At 45.9% G+C, this 20,004-nt stretch overlaps 2 protein-coding genes across 2 annotated transcripts in view; both read left to right on the top strand.

Moving 5' to 3' along the window:
- nudt14 (nudix (nucleoside diphosphate linked moiety X)-type motif 14) overlaps positions 1-18,089 on the top strand; it is a gene marked incomplete at both ends in the record, with an annotated part of 32,539 nt that extends 14,450 nt beyond the window's left edge. Inside the window, 4 exons of the mRNA XM_084439399.1 lie at positions 5,757-5,800; positions 11,993-12,057; positions 13,913-14,222; positions 17,840-18,089. Coding sequence (XP_084295525.1) covers positions 5,757-5,800; positions 11,993-12,057; positions 13,913-14,222; positions 17,840-18,089 — 669 coding nt within the window. The remainder of the gene's footprint in view (positions 1-5,756; positions 5,801-11,992; positions 12,058-13,912; positions 14,223-17,839) is intronic.
- Positions 1-20,004, top strand: part of LOC311310618 (nesprin-2-like) — a gene marked incomplete at its 5' end in the record, with an annotated part of 259,823 nt that overhangs the window by 178,835 nt on the left and 60,984 nt on the right.

Here is a 20,004-nt window from a genome sequence, read left to right as displayed (position 1 = left end):
CAGATTCAAATTCAAAAGAACAGCCTCCATCATCGTGCCACTAAAAATGTCTCATCTACCATATAATTTCTTTCATGAATATTGGAGATTTATTGAGTGAGTATTTGCTGTAGCTGCATACAGTACTGAAACATTTTGATGCGCTGTGGGCTCTATGTTTTATATTTTAAAAATCTATGAAGATCATTTGTGGAGGACAGTCTGAAGATGAAGTGTAGCAATTGGGGTGTCAATTGACCCAAAAATGTGGGAGGAGTAGGGTTTGATAGGTTTTACAGTTTTTGAGAAAAACAGAGTGCTGGACTTCATAATTCCTGCCAGCTCGAAGCATATGGAAGTTTCTACTCACTTAGGCCGACATTTTGGTGGTTTCAAAGTGATCACACGTACGACTGATTTGTTATGATTTTTTTAAGTTTAAAATTTTAGACTTGCTGTAGCGCCACCATCATGACTACTGGCCCGCAATGCCAGTTGAGGACTTTTGGTATAGGACTGGACCTATGTGCAAATGCCTAATACACATATGTTTGTCAATTTAAAACATAATTTTTTACCCATCTCTGTTTCGCAGATTAGCTAATATCAGCTACGTAGCTGACATTAAACGTGTTGTGAGCTTCATCTGTCTTGGAATCATTATAAGTGAAACCGAAGACAAGCAGTGCTTGACAGGGACATGTATTGCATGCAAAGCTTCATGATGAGTTGTTTCCTCGTTGGCGCTGTCCTCAAAGCATCTTGCTTTCCCCAAGGTAAGGTGAGACGCTTGCGGTGGACTTGGCTCCGCAGTGGAATGATGCCGAGCGCGTCAGACACTCCCTCTGTTTGTTGTCACGGCAGGATATTGTGTCGGCAATTATATTGAACCGGCAGACATCAGGTCGGCTGAGTGTGCCGCGCACCTTTTCAACATGCCTCTACAGAGTCGGCAGTGAACACGCACGCTTGTAAGTGTGTCGGGGAAGCGTACTGAGATGACTGCTTTCGATTTCTTTACTAGTCATGCATGTTCTCCGTTCCACCCTTTAGACCTGTTGAGCAAGACCCATTTTTCTAAAAGCTATTTCGATTTACCCACCTTACTGTAACTGTTCTTGGGTAGATGCTTGATGCCGCTGTTCAATTGGACTGCAGCTCATCTTGAGACTGCACCTCCTCTTGAAGGCAAGAACCCAAATACATAATAATGTGCTTAGTTCTACTTAGGGCTGGGTATCGAGTCGAATTTCAAGAATCGATTCCGATTCACAAGGTTTGGAATCGATTATCACGATTCGATTCGGTTAGTGTTGCTAAAACCTAAGTAAAGTTTTTTTTAGCTGTAACCTTAATTACATGACTGCCAAGTTATGCAACACATCAATACTAGGGCTGGGTATCGATACTGATTTCCAAAAATGAATGAATGAATGAATCATTGAATGAATTCATGAACTATTCATTCCTTCATTTATTCATTCATTCATTAAATAAAAGATCGATTTTGGGATTCATGAATCGATTCTGAATCATTTGTTTCAGAATCGATTCAGAATTGATGAATCGATTTTTTAAACCCAGCCCTAGTTCTACTGGGGTAGGGTATTCCAGGTGTGTCTTTGGTGGATCATGGTCTGTACTGTACCATGACCTCTCAAGAGGGTTATCATGTGGGTAAGTCATTCAGTTCCAGGGTAACTTAACTTTATATTGATTGATGACAAGCTGTCATTCCGGCCCCATATTGATAACCTTGACAACAAATAAACGTTCCCCATTTCCTGAAGAAAGAGACTTGTTGAAGCCGTTTTTCTGTCTGTTTTAGATTATGGCGGTGTTATTTATAGGCATGCCTCCGCTACTGCTCTCAAACCTCTGGACGCTGTTTATCAATCCGCCCTTAGGTTCATCATCCCTGCCTGCAGTAAACGCCACTGTATTTTATATTAGTTGGGTGGACCTCCATGCTCAGAAGCGTGACTTACATTTGCTTTTTATTCATTTACAAGGCCCTCATTGGAAAACTCCCCAGCTACATTTCATCCGTGCTGGTCTGGTCTTCTGGCTCTCATCAGACCCGCTCTTGTGAATGGCTTCTCTTAAAAATCCCCAAATGTCTCACTGAGCTGGGAAGGTGGGCCTTCTCCGTTCATGCCTCCCTTCCGAGTTCCTTGATGTTGAACTCACTTGTCCCTTTAGGGCATTTTAAAAACCTTCTCACTTGTCATCTTTCCTCTGTCTGCACCTGCTTTTATTGAGCTGATTATACCCCTTCTTTTATCTGTTTTATATATTTTATATATATATAATCCTGTTTTGGATTTGTGTATCTTAAATGGCTTATTATTTGATGCTCGACGTCATTGTAAATGAGGTATGCCTTAATGATCTCTTGAGTTTAAATAAAGACTAAGTTAAATAAATACACTAAGATATTGCTTAAGGCTAGTGTGCTGTTGTTTTAATGGTCATTTTTTTCTAATTTACCCCAAATCAGCAGGGTCACAGCATCTCAGACCTCTTTCAGTTTGTCTACTGTTTGACGGTCAGCCTGTTTTCTTTGTTTATGGCCATTTGTTTGCTCTTTAGGATGACCCTTTGACCTGCCTCTTGCCGGCACTAGGCACCTCTCCCGCCACACTTTGGAGCCAAAAAATACCCCATTATCAGCGAGTAATGAAGTGACCCGAAAGCAAACATGACCCAGGTGGCCTCCCTGGCTGTGCCGCGGTTGCTGTAGCTATATGCAAACTCACTTTCCGCACTCTCATTTTACACCCAAGCTTGCAGTTAATGGTGCAGGCCGGGACATTATGTGAGCTTGGCTTCTTATTAACGGATCAAACCTCACATGCCGATGACCGAGGCCTGTTGGGTCATGCTGAGGCAGTTTGGCTAAAAGATGCATTGCTGAAATTGCGAAGACTTGTGGTTTGGCTCAGTAGGCTGATTGGTGATCCCTGTCTATTTCTCTGTTTGGAATTTGCGCCCTTAACGTAATGACTAAGCCAGTCGTATCAACTACCCTTACTGCCACTTACCCTTTTAGTCTTTCTGGTGGAGCAGTATTGCCTGTACAGTTAAGCTTTAGAAGAAAGCAAAAATCCATGGATGCTAGTTTTGTGATTAGCCTATTACCATACTGTAGCAGGCTAAAGTTTAGGCTACTGCTATACTATTAATGTAGCATTGTGCGTTCAGGGCAGGCCTCAAGTGTGTGTGAGGCATTGTAGGTAACAGTGTTGTTGCTATAGGTCTAAACTGCCAAGCACAGAAGGATGGGCATACGATGGTTTCATTATGGCCTCAATTGTGATTCAAGGTCAGCTGTCACCTGTTTCAGAAAATATAGGCCTTGGTTAAACTAGGCTAATAGCCCATTTTATTCAGACGGTGAGTAAATGGATCAGTGTTGAACATAAAAATGTAGGCTAGTTCACTGTATGTGAGTCATCATCTTTGGGTGTGTCTCCTGATTGATCTCTTCCTCAAATACCATGGGATGTTCATGTTTCTGTCATTCATGTGATGGTGGCATGGCTTTTAGGTAGCCCATATGAGGTACAATAAGCTGTAGCCAGCTACAGTATGCGTGTTCTGCCAGCCGAGTAGTAATGTACATCAGTCAGTAATAAAATATGAACACAGGAAGTATTTCCACCGTTAGTCACTGGGAATCGTTCCTTCCGCCCACTCCAACCTGTGAAGACCTTTTCAGTCCTCGCACATGAAAGAGGGTGTTGCAATTCAGACATCTTCTACGCCCAAATTTGGTCAAAATATTTGCAGCATTAGACCAACCCTGATTATGTCTATCTCCTGATAGTGGCTTGTTGACTAGTCCCACGTTTATGATGTTACTCTAATCCTCCCGATATGAGGCAGGATTCGGGAATATAGTTTATGGATTAATAAAGCTATAGCCTAATTCATTTCTCATGCATGTCATGTAATTAGTAGCCAGGTCTCCCACATGCCCTCTCATGCAGCAGGGTGTTCCATCAAATCCCTGTATTCAGGGTGTCAGAGTAGGAAAACATCCCAGACATTTGTCTAATCCAGAGTGTCTGCAACAGGGTTTTACATGACATACAACACAAAGAGCAAATCAAATTGAATGAGTCATATTATTATAGTACACATTTTGTTTACCAATGCATCTTAGTGTAGCCTTAATATTTGTCTTGAGGGAATGCTTTACCACAGCCTGACAGAAGCCAAATTCCTTTATAGACATCTCATCTGGCACACGTTCGACTCCTGCCATCCAAACATTAATGTTAATAGCCATGTATTTTACATGAATACCCTTTCATCAAAATGGCACCCTCAGAAACATTTCAGGGAGATGTTAGTGGTTGCATGCCTATCCGTTTTCTATTTCATGTTGGGCCAATGTGAACTCATGTGTCTCTCCCTGGCATCGCAGTGAGCCTTTTTAAATGAATCACAGATGATTTGATTTCCGGCACAAAAATAAAAATGTGGTTAGGCTACATCTGACCCAGTCCCATGTTTGTGTGCACTAAGAAAAATATCCTTCACCTGGGGGGTATCGAGTTTACTCCCTTTCTGGAACGGGTTTTTAACCCTTTTAGTACTGCAAGTACAGTTCCAACATTATGAGTATTAATTTTATTTTTCCTTTATTACTAGAAAGTGCAGTTTCTCAGCTTTCAGAAAGTATTTGAATGTTGGAATTTTCTAGATTTTTTTTTTTTAGATATTTTGTTGAATATTTTTTGGGATTGTGGAAAGCCCAAAAAAGTATGTAGAGTACAATCGAGCAGGTACTTTTTTGGTGCACTCAAAATGGACCATTCTTTCTTGAGTTTGAGTTAGGCCTACAGTACCTTGTCATAGCCTAGGGATGTAACGATAACAGACATAGTGAAAAAGCACGATAAAATTCAATTACATTTATTGTGATAAAATTATCATTAAAACAGTGATTATCATGCTTTGAAAAACTCTAATGAATAATAAATAACTAATTATAATAATAAAATAAAAAATACCATCATCAACCAAAGTTAGTAACAGTCTCTAAGATGCATTATTTTAATGTTTATGCAAACAAAAAGTGCGTAGTGGTGCTTATTTTATTTCGTTTTTTCAAAATAAAACTTGTCAAAATTATTTTACATTTTAACAATACCGCGATAATATCTATAGGCCTAACCGTGATCATTTTTGTCACTATAATCGCAATGTGACATTTTCATGCCATTACAACAACCTGTACATCTCTAAACCTATCATATGCTTTCATCCTCATCAGCCTAGCTCAGGGCTGTAGCTCTGGGTTTGATTAGAATTCCTTTTCTCCTGTCTTGTCACATCGTGTGGTTCTGTCAGGAAAATGATGGATGTGACTATGCAGAACGTACAGTACGTTATGCCCTCTATGCAGAATGTACAGTACGCTATGCCCTCTATGCAGAATGTACAGTAGGCTATGCTCTCTATGCAGAATGTACAGTAGGCTATGCCCTCTGGCAGTAGATGGCATGAAATGTAGCTGGCACAATAATCTCAGAGAGGAGTCATAAAAGACGTGTTGAAGTTTTGTTACAGTACATGGTGGTCTACATGGGGATCTCAATTTCGAAAAGCATTTTTGCAAAGCAATTATCTAAACCGTTACTATATATTCAATATATATTCAAGTTTGTTTTGACACGGAGGTAAGCAAGCATTTAAACCCATAGCCAACGTCTTTGTTAATAACTTTCACTTAACTCAGGCTATTTGTGTTTGTGTTTCCTTCACAGAATGGGACAAATAAATCGTGGGACTTCATGCGAACCCATGACAGGTAAGCCTTTCGTCTTATGAGCTTTATGGCAGTCGAGGCTAGACTTTCCATAACCTCGCTAATTAAGACAACAGTGGTTCAGCCTAATTAGAATGCAGTCTAACCCCATTTGATATGACCTATTTCATGAGTCATCGCATGCCCACAGTACTGGACATTGGACACCCAGAGCCAAGGCAAACACACTAATGCACAGGCACACACACACGCACACACACGCACACACACACACACACACACACGCACACACACGCACACACTCGCACATACACTCAAGGCTCCATTCACATTGCCCTTGCTGTCAGCTGAGAGTATATTTGGTCTGAGGTCAAGCCGTGGCAACTTCTTAAAGGCCATACTTTCTTTCCCTGTTCTTTGGTCACCCTGTCCTTCAAGTGTCTGACCGATCCAACCACCACACTTTGTACGTGAGGTGTCCTGAAGACCTCCACCACTTAAAGTGGCCGCGTGCAGCCACGCAGTTGAAGTTGTAAACTGAGGAAATCGTAAGATGGGTTATCACTACCCTACTGTACATAATTGCAGTGTGTAGCCGAGTAAAGACGATGGCGTCCCATGACCGCAGAGTTTAATCATGTGCTGTCAATCACTTATGTGCATATGAAAGAAGCTCTTTGAATCTTATTGACCAATCTTTGTTGGATTGAATTAGTTGATGATGGACAACACATGGTGAGCCCACCTCCCACTGGGTAACCGAATCTAACTTCGCCTGTCTAGGCTTATATCGTTTGGATGCTGTTCAGTAGTCATGGTAAAGTGTAAAAATAACTTCATCTGCCCTGAAAGGAGCAGATTTGACTCTGATACTTTCCATTAGCATCGAGGCTAATGCTAACTGGCGCTAGCGCAGATTCTCTGCACTTTTCCGTGATGGTACCGTCATAATTTGGTCTTCACGTGATTCTCTCCCTCAGAGATTTCCCGTTCAGTAATGTCCGGGTCAGAACAGGCTTTTCTAACTGGCGCCTGTGTTTTTCCTCTGAACTGTGACTGTAAAATCTTCCCCAACACCACAAGTCAGTGTCAGAGAAATATCACACTTTTGTGTCAAAGACCATCAGCGGCTTCCTCACCGGTCATTCAGGGAGTGCTAACGTTGTGGCCCTTGGGGACGTTTCGGGTCATTTGAGCGCTTTTTTCCACCTCTCTCAACCCTGAAGAGAGGTGATTTGTTTTACTGGAAAAGGATGATGCGGCCAAGAAAATGCCAATAAACTCAAACCTGTACTTCCCAGTGAAAGAAAACCCTTGGGAGTATCCACAATCTGCCCATTGAGGCAATTCGTATTAAGGTACCTCCAAGTGCCATTCCAGAAGGTTCTAGCATGGACAATGATGGGACTATGACATAGATAGAATTCAAGGTTTAGGCCTATAGGAGTTGGTTCACATAATGTGTGGTTCACGTAATGTGTGACACTTTTGTGTAGAACTTTACTCCTTAGATGACAATTTTGCTCCCTCAAATTTTATGACTATTGATACCTGAGGATTCTTGTTGAAAGTGCATTGCAGCAGAGCTGTGCAGTTTGTGGTAATAACCTGGAAATATTACTTGAAAATGCTGCGTAAGAAAATGTCATTAAAACAGCATACTGTACAGTATACTGTATATAAGAAGTGCATTGCATAGAGACGAGATAATCGTAGGCTTGTGAAACAGAGGTTTAAGCCAAGTGTATGTGAGTATGTGTGTATAAGCGGGTAAATCAGGACACTCCTAGACAATGCACTCAGGCCTAAACACTGAAGTGTGTTTTAGGTGGTCTGACGGTATTATTGTATACATCCCCTCCCCTGCCATCTGTTAGGAACATCCAGCCACAACATCCACCTCTATATCTATATCACAAATGAACAGGAAAGATAAGCACCATGTCATATTTATGCTACAGTACATAGGGGATGAGGCGTGGACTGCGGATCTGGGAAACGATGGGTGTGGCACGTAGGTCAGGACGCGTCGGTATCGGGTTCATGGCGTTTGCATTGCGCAGACGTGCCGACCGTGACCTGTGACCCCTGCGTTCGCAGGCTCCGAGCGAGTCAGTGTTATGCTAGCGCATATGTGTTTATTGGAGTGTTGGTGCAACAGCATGTGTTTATTGCAGCGAGTGTTTGTGGAGGGGTTCGTGTTTGTGTAAGCAAGTGTGTGTGTGTGTGTGTGTGAGTTCGGGGGAAGGGGTTCAAACCAAGGTAAAGCCATTAGCAGCAGCATCTGTTGTGGTCATTAGTGGTCTTTGTGCCTCTCCCTCCTCTCCGCCGCTGTGGGTCCCTGGGAGGAGGAGAGCAGGGCAGCGAGATGGAGAGCACCAGTGGGGCGGCTGCAGCTCAGTTGGTAGAGCGGGTCGTTCAATGATCGAAGGGTCAGCGGTTCGAATCCCAGCTCCGACTGTCCACATGTCGAAGTGTCCTTGAGCAAGACACCTAACCCCAAATTGCTCCCAATGAGCAGGTTAGCACCTTGCATGGCAGCTATCTCCATTGGTGTGTGAATGTGTGTGTGAATGGGTGGATGAGAGGCCATTGTAAAGCACTTTGAGTGCCGCTAAGGTGGAAAAGCACTATATAAGTGCAGTCCATTTACCATTTACCAGTACCGAGGGTAGTAGATGCCAAACATGGCGGGGGCGCGGAGGTTTGCAGCCTGCTTTGGTCGCGCTGCGATAGACGAACGCGCCGGTCTTTGTACCCTCGATCTTTGTACGTCCGTCTCTCCTCAGCGCTTTCCTCTGATGTGATATACAGGAGGCTGTAGGGATGATAACTCATAAAGGCCCTGTCCTCCGCTGCATGTAGGTTGGAGGATAACCGTTGACCTGGCCTCTCCGACGACGACCAGTAGGCCTAAAGATCGATTTATCCATCGATCAATCAATGATTTACTAACTTCAGTCCTAAGACTGATGACATTGATATTTCATCATCAAGTGTCACTCAATCCCACAGTGCTTTCCTCTCAATAAAACAAACAGTAGTGTGAACCAGCTAACTCATTGCTAGCGCAGTGCTAGCACCGTGCTTTAACCAGCTAAACCACCCTCAGTCAAGAATGAAAAACCCTCCCCTCATTGAATCAACCAATAGGACACTTTTAGCCTTTTTTGTACTGAGAGCTACCTCTCAAGATACTGCAGTCTGCGCGCCCGCCTATCCAACTCATATTACATTTACATTTCAGTCATTTAGCAGACGCTTGCATTTAACGTAGGAAAAGCCAATGTTCTTCTACTTGCCAGAGCTCACAAGTGCATCTCCTTTCTAAAACAGGTGACTAAGAGCATAATCTAGTGCTGAAGGCAAAGTGCAAGAATAGCAATCTGGTATTTCATATCCTGTCCGTGACCCCTCCTGTGGAAGACCCTCATCCTGGTACGCAGCCTATAGGAAGGCGCCGCTCCACCGTCCGTGTCCTGCCGGCCAGCCGGACGCCCGGCGGAGAGGCCTACAAGCTTAACGGCGCGTGAAACGCCCAGAGCGCCCGTTTAGCCGCGCTTCGGTTTAACCATTAGTGTGGGATTTTGAGGGTTGGGGGAGGGGGTAAATGGTGCGTAACTGCGGTACAAGCCCAGGCCTGCATCAGAGGGGGGGCTGGTTTGTCCTGCTTGAACCCAGCGCTGGCCTGAGTTGGGTCCACGGCGCTCTGTGGACTGAGTGTACTGGATACAGGCCATATGTTTTGTCTCTTGATCTGATGGACAGTTGAATGGCCCTAGATCATGTTCAGTCTTCATTATTTACCTCACAGTGGATTCAGATGTTAATCTCACACGGTCTTTGTAAGGTGAGACCGTATCCAACATTGTAATACGCCTGTTGGAAATGTTAAATCAATATTTGATCAGATTGTCTGAAGATGGTCAAGGCAGTATTCCATCTCGGCTTCGAGACCAGATGAAATGCACCCACAGCGGTGGGACTTTACTTCGCACAATCCGTGCTCCCATAATGCATCATAAACAGGTTGAAAGTGTTGACAAACGGTGACTTCATTCTCCGGAGAAGGTAGGGAGGGTGGACAGGACGGAGAACAGAGGACTGGTGGAGGTCTCCAGGGATGAACGGGGTCAAGTGAAAGAGACAAAACAGACCAGGACTTTTAACGTTTTAGGGTTAACGTTTGTTTGAAGATTTAAAAAAAAAAAAAAAGAGAAAAAAAGAAAAGAAAAGAAAAAAGTCTGGAGATAATGACTTTCCCTCTCGGCTACTTTCCGATGCCGCAGTGCTGTAATGCAGTTGTGTGTGAGTGTGTGTGAGCGTGTGTATTTGTGCGTCTTGTGTATTGTGTGGCTGAACTGCATTCATTAGTGAGTACAATATTCATTATCTAACGAATAATGCTGAATAATAAGTGTGTATGCGGGCCTGCCTGCGTGTGTGTGCGTGAGTGTGTGCGTGTGTGTGTGTGTGTGTGCGTGTGTGCGCGCGATTATAATGCGCTCTGTCAGACTGACCGGGCTCGCCGATAACGGAGGTCTCCCACTGGTCTCTCTCGGCATGGGAAAGACAGGGCAGGGCTTCCTGCCCCCCGAAACACATCCGCTGCCCAGCGTAGATCCCGACCCCAAGACTCCAGACACCGCCAGCAAAACAACCACACACTCACATGGTATTACTAACATACAGACACATCTCACACACCGCCGCCTCCTCCTCCTCCTCCTCCTCCTCCTCCTCCCCCTCCGCCTCCTCCTCCTCCTCCTCTTCCTCTCCTCCTCCTCCTCCTCCTCCCCCTCCTCCTCCTCCTCTCGAACCGTGGTGTGTCTGAGGGCTTAACAGTAACGCTGAAGACCGATTGGCCGGTAAACCGGTGAAATGGCAGTAAGGCAGTTCTCTACTTCCTCAGTGTCCACTGTGCTACGCTAACGGACGAACATGCTGTCTCGTAATAGGAGGACATGTACAGTACACAGGGTAGGGCTGGGTATCGATTCGAATTTCAAGAATCGATTCGATTCCGATTCACAAGATTCAGAATCGATTATCATGATTCGATTCGATTCAATATCGATTCGGTTAGTGTTACTAAAACCTGTTTTCTTTTTTTTTTGCTGTAACCTTAATTACATGACTGCCAAGTTATGCAACACATCAATACTAGGGCTGGGTATCGATACTGATTTCCAAAAATGAACGAATGAATCATTGAATGAATTAATTAACTATTCATTCCTTCATTTATTCATTAATTCATTAAATAAACGATCGATTTTGGGATTCATGAATCGATTCTGAATCATTTGATGAATCATTCGATTCAGAATCGATTCATCAATTTTTTTTAACCCAGCCCTCACACACGGTGTGGCGTTTAGAATGCAATACTTGAGATTCGCGGATGATCTGTTACTGTAGCTGGCTTCTCTGGACCAGGAGGAGAAGACGCCTCTGTACTAGTTCTATACTTATCATTTTAATACGGAATTCATGCCAAACAACACGGCTAACTTTTAAGACCATTTGCTACGTTTGTGTTCTTTTTGTTTATGTTCTTTTTGTTCAGTTGTGTTTTGTTATGCTATCCTTTTACCTGCAGCACTCTAAGTGTGTGTAGCTCCCTGTGGTTGGGCGGTGGCAGAATAGTCAGCTGCTCCGACTGATCCTGATGATTGTGTGATTGTTCCCAGAGCCTTGAGAAGCGAGTACGTGTCCTTTTTCTATGGAATTAGCCCCTTCGGGTTTATGAAACACACACACACACACACACACATACACACACACACACACACACACACTTTGTCTGTGAAAGTGGTTCTCTAACCTGGGTCTCTAACCCAAGTAAATCGACTAACCCCCTAGCCGGGCGTCGCCAGCCTGATCTAGCGAGCTCACATTCTATTTCACTCCGCAGATCAGTCTGGATATCCAACCGTTCTAACTGAATCCACTCGAACCGAGATTGGTTTGTTCCAATCACAACCGTTGATCTAATATGGGGCGGGTTTAATAAGATGACGGAACAGAGGAGCGCCGTAGAGGCGTCTTCGCTGATTGGTTATAGGTCTACCCAATTGCGTCCAGAGGCATTTTGATCAACGCCCATGGGTAGTAACACCCCTTGGGAATCGGAAAGCAACTGAGTTTCCAGACCCTTCGCATTTTTGCGAATCATCGCTGGCGAAGCCCGGCTACTAACCCCCCCCCCCTTCTCTCGTTTTGTCCCTCCAGCGTGTCAGTGCTGATCTTCAACACCTCCTCGCACTGCTTCGTCCTGGTCAAGCAGTTCCGCCCAGGTAACCTTCACACCTCTCTTCCTCTCTCTGTCCAGCCTCTCACTGCGCCCTGTTTGCCTTTTAACATGCTACAGGCCTAGAACTTGGGTGGTCGTTTCATTTAAAAAACAACAACTTTATTGTCATTGTTCAACTGGCTCAAACGCTCTGTGGCGAATCCCAAATCCCGGAGTTCAACAGGCTTTTTTCTGTGACGTGAAACCTCTAAGAGGAACAACTTCCTTGCCAACACCTGTGTATTTTCATCCCATTGAATTCCACTCAAGCGTGTCAAGTGCAACAATATACCCCCCCCCCCCCGCCTCGTTGCCAGGGGTTTGTTACAATATACCCCTCTGCCACAAGGGCCAGGGGTTTGTTACAATATACCCCCCTGCCTCGTGGCCAGGGGTTTGTTACAATATACCCCCCTACCACGTGGCCAGGGGTTTGTTACACTATACCCCCCTGCCACGGGGGCCAGGGGTTTGTTACAATATACCCCCCTGCCACGGGGGCCAGGGGTTTGTTACAATATACCCCCCTGCCTCGTGGCCAGGGGTTTGTTACAATATACCCCCCTGCCATGTGGCCAGGGGTTTGCAACAACCTACCCCCCCCCCCCCCCCCCCCCTTCCACGTGGCCAGGGGTTTGCCTGGCATCTCCAAGGCAGGTCCGAAGAGGAGAAACGGCTTGCTCTTCCTGGCTCCTGTCCTCAGGGGGCTTCTGCAGGACAGACATTAGTCATCCCTGAAGGCTCGTTTACTCCGGCCTCCGGCTCCTTCTCTCTCAACCCTCCTTCAATATTCATTCATACTTCTGAAAGGGATGGATTCATGAAAGCAACATGGTGGTAATCTAGTTAGCCCCTTAGGAGGCTTGACGTGATGCTTCGCTGTGGAAGCCGCGCACGCGCACACACACACACACACACACACACACACCTTCCCCTTCACTCCTGAATCCTGCACGTACACACACCATTTTACACACGCCCTCTATAATCACTCAGCACTCAGAACAAACATAACGGCGAACATAAATCGACAAAATAACAGGCGAACGTATTCAGGGTCCTTATAAGTCCAGTGGCGTCTCAGAAACAATGCAGGCCCTTTTTAGACTGCGAAAGCCCCCCGATACGACTCTGGACAACCTCCTTTGTTTGCTGCCATGTCGCCGGGGACAGTTGAGACACTGAGGTGCGCTGGACAAAATAGCAGGAAGGCTACGCATTGAAAGTGACATGGTTCCCGTTCCTCCCTCGCCGAAGGAACAATGTATCCTAACGGGCGAGCTTGGTCCCCCGGGCACGGAGTTTTGTTCAGAACTCCCACGCGGGCACGCAGTCAAAAGCCTGCTTTGTGTACATGTCTGTCATCTTGGATTATCGGTATTTTCAAGTATTAAAGGCGTTGTGGGAACGCTCTCTAAGAACGCTGGGTGCCCCTGCCGAGCGCCCCACCCAGAGATGATGGTGACGGATGTGTTTGTTATACCATCAACCAAAAGCTATTCAGGCCCCTCTTGAGTATGATCTAACAACTCTGACCTCTTTCTCTCTCTCCATCTCTCTTTCTCTCTTCCCTGTTCCTTTCACCCCCTTCCCAATCTCTCCCTCCATCATCACTGTCCATCTCTCCCTCTCTCTCTCTCTCTCTCTCTCTCTCTCTCCCTCTCTCTCTCTCTCTCCCTCTCTCTCTCTCCCTCTCTCTCTTTCTCTCTCTCCCTCTCTCTCTCTCCCTCTCCCTCTCTCTCCCTCTCTCTCTCTCTCTCTCTCTCTCTCTCTCTCTCTCACACTCTCTCTCTCTCTCTCTCTCTCTCTCTCTCTCCCCCCCCCCTCTCTCTCCCTCCATCTCGTCCGTCCCTCTCTAGCCGTGTACATGTGCGAGTGGGAGAGGACCAAACCGCAGCCCCCCGAGGAGGAGGAGGTGGCGGCGGCGGCGGAGGGGTCCGCGGTGACGGCGGAGCCCCAGGGGGCGGGTGGCGGAGCCACGGAGGAGAAGGAGGGTGGGGAGGCCAGCCCCGGCCAGCCCCCGGCCTCCGCGGGGGTCACCTACGAGCTGTGCGCGGGGCTGGTGGACAAGCCTGACCTCTCCCTGGAGGAGATCGCCCGACAGGAGGTGCTGGAGGAGTGCGGTTACGACGTGCCGGTCGCCAAACTGAGGAGGATCACTTCCTACAGGTACGATGTGTGTAACACTCGGTGGGGTTATGACGCGCATGCGAATGTCAAATACACACACACACACACACACACACCCCAGCAGACGCAAGATAACAAAGTTGCGCCTCTATGCAAAGTACGGTAGTTGAAATCAACCATGAGAAGCGAGAAATCTTCCACATTCCCCCCCTTAACCGTCTGTACTGTGGAGTCATTCAGCTCTAATAGGGTTTTATTAGCGTATAACCATATAAACCCGTGGGCAGGAGAACCTCATTGTGCCCTTATCAGCCCTAAAGCAGAAGAGAAGGAAGACTACGAGTCATAAAGTAAGCCTTCTCGCACCTGTCTGTGTGTGTGTGTGTGTGTGTGTGTGTGTCTGTGTGTGTGTGTGTGTCTGTGTGTGTGTGTGTGTGTGTGTGTGTGTGTGTGTGTGTGTGTGTGTGTGTGTGTGTGTGTGTGTGTGTGTGTGTGTGATACCAGCAATGTGTCACTGACACACACTAAAGCATTAACACCTATACACAAATAAGCCCACATCTTAAATTCCATCACATGCTCCCTCACGCACACACACACACACACACGCTCCTTCACGCGCACACACACACACACACACAGACACACACACACAGAGCTGCTGACTTCAAGATTCAAGACATCACCATCACATGTCCACTATTACTAAGCTTGAGGTATCCGGTTGAGTGAGAGTGCTTTAGTTAAATGGTCGGTTCCCCTCCCTCCTATCCACCAAGCACCACTCACTCACTGACTGACGGGTCACGCCAAATACCCACGCAAAAGCAGGGTGGGAACTAGGGTTCAAACTGGTTTATTGGTTCCTCCTTCCCCCGGAGCACAAATACAGTATGTTCAGTTGAAAGAGGGAAAGCCCAAACTCCCCCCCCCCCCCCCAAAATTTTTTTTTTACAAAATTCTATAGGCAAAGTTTGATAGACATCTCCTGACATTCCCATGAATTGCTCCACCTACCTTTTAATTAAACTTTCAAGCTACACTTTCAGGTGGAACAAATGTCCAAATTGCCTGTTTGGCACGTCTTTAGCAGGGGGTGAATTAGTGTCAGCGTGTGCGGGGGCGGAGGGTGACTCTGTCAGGCGCCCGAAGGACAGACTTGTCCTCATGAGGACGTAAGAGTCCAGGACTGGACTTTACTCTGCTGCCCGCTGCACCTTCTTGCAGTGCCTTGACACAGAATGACGGGTTATTGTCGTTAGCGTAACGTTAGCGTAACGTTAGCGTACGGTTCGCGGTCCAGGACAAGGTGCATCCTATAGAGCACAGTAGAGGAGCTGTGTGCTCATCCAACCTGTATTTAGGCCAGGTGCAGGATAGGGGCTTCTCAGGTCATTATACTACAGAATGAAGTTTGTATCTGAAACTATGCTACTGAAATGTTGCTATAGTGAGTAAAGGATAAGGAGCTTTAATGTGCGGACCTCCATTTTCTTCAGCGTCCTCTAGATAAGAGTCAGCCCTACACAGTCTCTGTGTGCCACCATGGAGCACAACCAACACTGCTTTCCATCTCATTTGCATGAGTATTTGCCTACTTTTTCCTGCCTGCTAACCAGCACCATCACAGGGACTCCCCTTTTATATAGTTTCTGCAGTCGCTTCCATTTTGTGTGTCCCCTATTTACCACATGATTGTTAGTTTTGTAAGTTGACGTTAGCTGGCACTTAGTGTACGATACCCTAGCCGTAAACGCATCGAGTCAGACTCAACATTTTGAACGTACTTGATATTATTGAGTGTTGAGTAGACACATTCGATTCACATTCATCGAAGCTCAATGACACCTAAGAGCTGCATTAATACGCATACCCATAATGCATTACAAAACAAGTGTCTCAGTGTTACAGAAAAAAGGCTGAAATGCTACGTTTGAAATGCTGAAAACCTGAAACGCTACATTTAAACGCATTCAAACAAAGGTTCTTACATGCATACTAAATTACTTTTTTTCAAATTCACATTTTGAGAATTCTCTCTGAAGAAGAGAGATAGATACAGTAGCGTTTCTATCTTATATGCCACCCTGGGCGAACCCCCCGCTATGCTGCCCCTCACTTTCACTTTCGTTTTGTAAACGTTTGTTTACTTTCTTTTCGCAGAGTTTTTTTTCCTTCCGTTTTCTTTTTCTGCTCCTCCTCCTGTGAGATGCCGCCCTGGGCGGCTGCCATGTGGCCCATGCCTAAATAAGCCACTGTTAAGATAGCCTCTATATCCAGATTGGCTGACTTCTAGTGACCTTTGCCCTTTTGCGTCGCAGAGGAACAGGACAGGCGTAGCGCTGATGTAAACGGAACAAGACGTCGCCTGTAGCTCCGAACCCACTCACTCATACGGTGGCTGCCACCGCTAGAGTGAAGACTGACGTTTTCCTCAAAACATGCCTTTGATTTGTCTCCCATCCGCGCTAGTTGTGTTGGTGATGTGTCTAGCGGGGTTGTTATATGTGGGTTGCTCTCATTAAAGGGGAAGGGATCATCTTAACCCACATACCCCCTATGAGGGCTGTGCCCAGTCAACGTAGCGCAGTAGGAGTTGTGTGCCTCTGGGGCACAACGGAGCCAATCAATCACAGGCCTCGGCCTCGCTGGTGGACAAGAGATGTGTCTGTTTGGTCAAATAAAAGGACGATCCTCAATGAGTGCTGATTGTTTGTGTGTGTGTGTGTGTGTATGTGTGTGTGTGTGTGTGTGTGTGTGTGTGTGCGCATGTGTGTATGTGTGTGCGTGCGAGAGAGAGATCTTGTGGTGCCAGATGATCCTCTCCTGGGCCTCCATGAGGACCCCCATGACATCCCCCCACCACACTTCCTAAAGAGACCCCTCATGCTCCCTGTGGGGCAGCCGTCAAAACACCACCCTCAGGCGGCTAACCGTGGACACACACACACACACACACACACACACACACACACACACACACGCTGAGCTTACAAAGCTGTTGCAGAGTTTCATCCAAGTATTCGATGAGAAAACAATTCATCCGTCTGTGTGTATAATATATAATTAATCAAAATCGGATCAACGTCTGTTTGCATGCATAAAAGAAAACAAATGTTTTCTACACTTAAATGACTTATTTACAGGCCATGAGGTCTTGTAACTTGTAATGGACATTGTCTTAATGCCTCCTTTCGATTTGTAGTGTTGCATGATCTTCCAGGAGGTTATATCAAGAGGTTTTTCGGGAGTGACTTCTGGCTACCTAGTTGACTAAGATGTGATTCATACTCTACACGAGGTTTTTCGGGAATGACACCTGGCTGCTTAGTTGACTAAGGCATGATTCATATTCCACACGAGGTTTTTCGGGAATCACATCGGCCTAGTTGACTAAGTCATGACTCATACTCCATATTCAAACGCAAGCTACGCTAACGCAGCTGTGAACGCGGGCTCTACATGAGCACTTAAGTAAAGTTACAATTTCATCCACGGCACACAAGGACGCATCGTCACCTCGTGTAGCCTTAGCTTAGCATAGCTTGCGTAGAGTATGAACGCGCCCCGATGTAAAGATACTATTGGATCTGTTGGAGTAGCAACTTGCTGGTAATGGATTGAACTTTGACCCCCAACGTGTGCCTCACTCACAGGTCGGGCGTGGGCGTGACGGGCTCCAAGCAGACCATGTTCTACGCCGAGGTGTCGGACGACAACCGCGTGGGCGAGGGCGGAGGCGCGCCGCAGGAGGGCGAGCTCATCGAGGTGGTCAAGGTGCCGTTGCACGAGGCCATGACGTTCGCGTACGACGAGAGTATCCCCAAGACCATGGGCGTCATCTTCAGCTTCATCTGGTTCCACAACAACATGTCACCTAAGTACAAGATCTCCACCAACGTTTAACCAGCCACCTACCCATAACCCCCCCCCCCCCCCCCCCTTAGCTACCTAACCAGACCTGACTTGAAATAGTATTCAGCATTATTAGTATCGTGCATTGTTTTCTTTCAAGTTTTTCAGGGGCACTTGATTCGGCTCATCCATGTCATCGGGCGGGTGGGGTTTGCACTTTTGGAACATATTCCATTAGTTCCGTTGGGGCCAGCCAAGCTAAATCAAGCGTGACTTAACTGAATTAAATTACATGCTATTTTGACCAACATCTCCCCTCAGTCCTCCTCATCCTACATTGCCTCTGCCGGCCCCTGGACAGCCATTTTGTCTAGTTACCAACAGTGTTCTTTTTGGGTTTGTCCCATTCTCCTTCCTCCCTGGTCTTAACTACTTTTCCTATAGAAATTTGCCATCTTGGTGACTAGTAGCACTTTGAATTTCTTTTCTTTTTTTTGGTTTCCTCATAAAGTGGTCGGGGCTGCTATATCACTAAGATGGCTACTTATTATAACAGCTCAATTCAGCTCCATTTCTCTGCCATTGATTAGTCTTTCATCCAGCAGTGCAAAAACATTGCTTGGTCAAGGCAGGGCCTACTAATGATTGCCAATGACGAGTTAAGGTCTGTTAGATTCCTCACAGCAAGTCATGCTTCACTAGATGTCTCTATGATCCACAGCCTCAGAGCAATACCTTGTGTAGCACATCGTCATTGATTTCAAAATGAATTTCATCAACCGTGATAGAATACCATGAAATAATGGATGCCATAACATTATAACATCTGACAATCATTAATTCCAGAGCTGTCTCTTCCACAAAACTGCAGGAATATCACCTACCTCCACCCCTCACTGCACTATATGACCTATCTATGTATGGTCCCAAGCAGGATTCCTTGTCCCAGATGTGATAAAAACCTTGCTGAACCCACTTAGCTACCATTTACCGAGTTATGACTTTGGGGACCCTCTGGTTGACAATTACCCTCACTCTTACATGCGTGTCAACAGGCATGCCGCTGTCACATTTAAGAAAAAAATAACTTTATTGTCTACAGTCATTTTTTATATATGAATTAAGAAGATGACAAGCCCCTATGGTTGGGTCCATGGAATGGAACAGGGTCAAAGTGAATTTGTTTTGGGAAACTGAAAACCTTTGCTTTGTAACATGTCTGGGGATTTTCTGCATCCACTTGGCCCAGCTTCCTGACACTCCACCCTGAGCCCGTAGCTGGTCCAAGAGCCCCTTTTATTCTTCCCTTGAGCCGGATATCTGTAGAGAGAGTTTTGTTGATACCAGCACTCTCTGTCTGGCATGGGAAGACCTACCTCTAAACCATGTCAAGATTAGATTCCCATCCAAGACAGCCTTTCCCTTGGCTGGTTATTCGAGTCCCCTTCACATCTTTACACCTTTATAAAGGCTGCATAAGTGATTCACAATTTATCTATAGGCACAAAGTTAATGGTGTATTGTTTGTGCTGCATTCATCAGCACGCTAGGACTCATATCCATCTATATAAAATATTGCTTTTTTCTCTGTATCGTTAACAGCAAATTAAAGCTGCAGTATGTAAGATTTTCGTGAGATTAAAATATTGCTTTATTGCTGCAATAAATCGGAAGGCATAAGTGATTCAGCTCCTCTGTGAAAACCATGTCTTTGTAGACTGCCTTTTGGCTCTTAATTATTATTGGCTGCTGTAGCTCAGTTGGTAGAGCGGGTCGTTGAATGATCGAAGGGTCAGTGGTTCGAATCCCAGCTCCGACTGTCCACATGTCAAAGTGTCCTTGAGCAAGACACCTAACCCCAAATTGCTCCCAATGAGCAGGATAGCACCTTGCATGGCAGCTGCCGCCATCGGTGTGTGTGTGAATGGGTGAATGAGAGGCCATTGTAAAGCGCTTTGAGTGCCGC

Source organism: Borostomias antarcticus (assembly GCF_949987555.1).
Source record: "Borostomias antarcticus genome assembly, chromosome: 6".
Classification (NCBI taxonomy): domain Eukaryota; kingdom Metazoa; phylum Chordata; class Actinopteri; order Stomiiformes; family Stomiidae; genus Borostomias; species Borostomias antarcticus.
The sequence above is the reverse complement of the archived record's forward strand: the minus strand, read 5'-3'. Positions and strand labels throughout refer to the sequence as shown.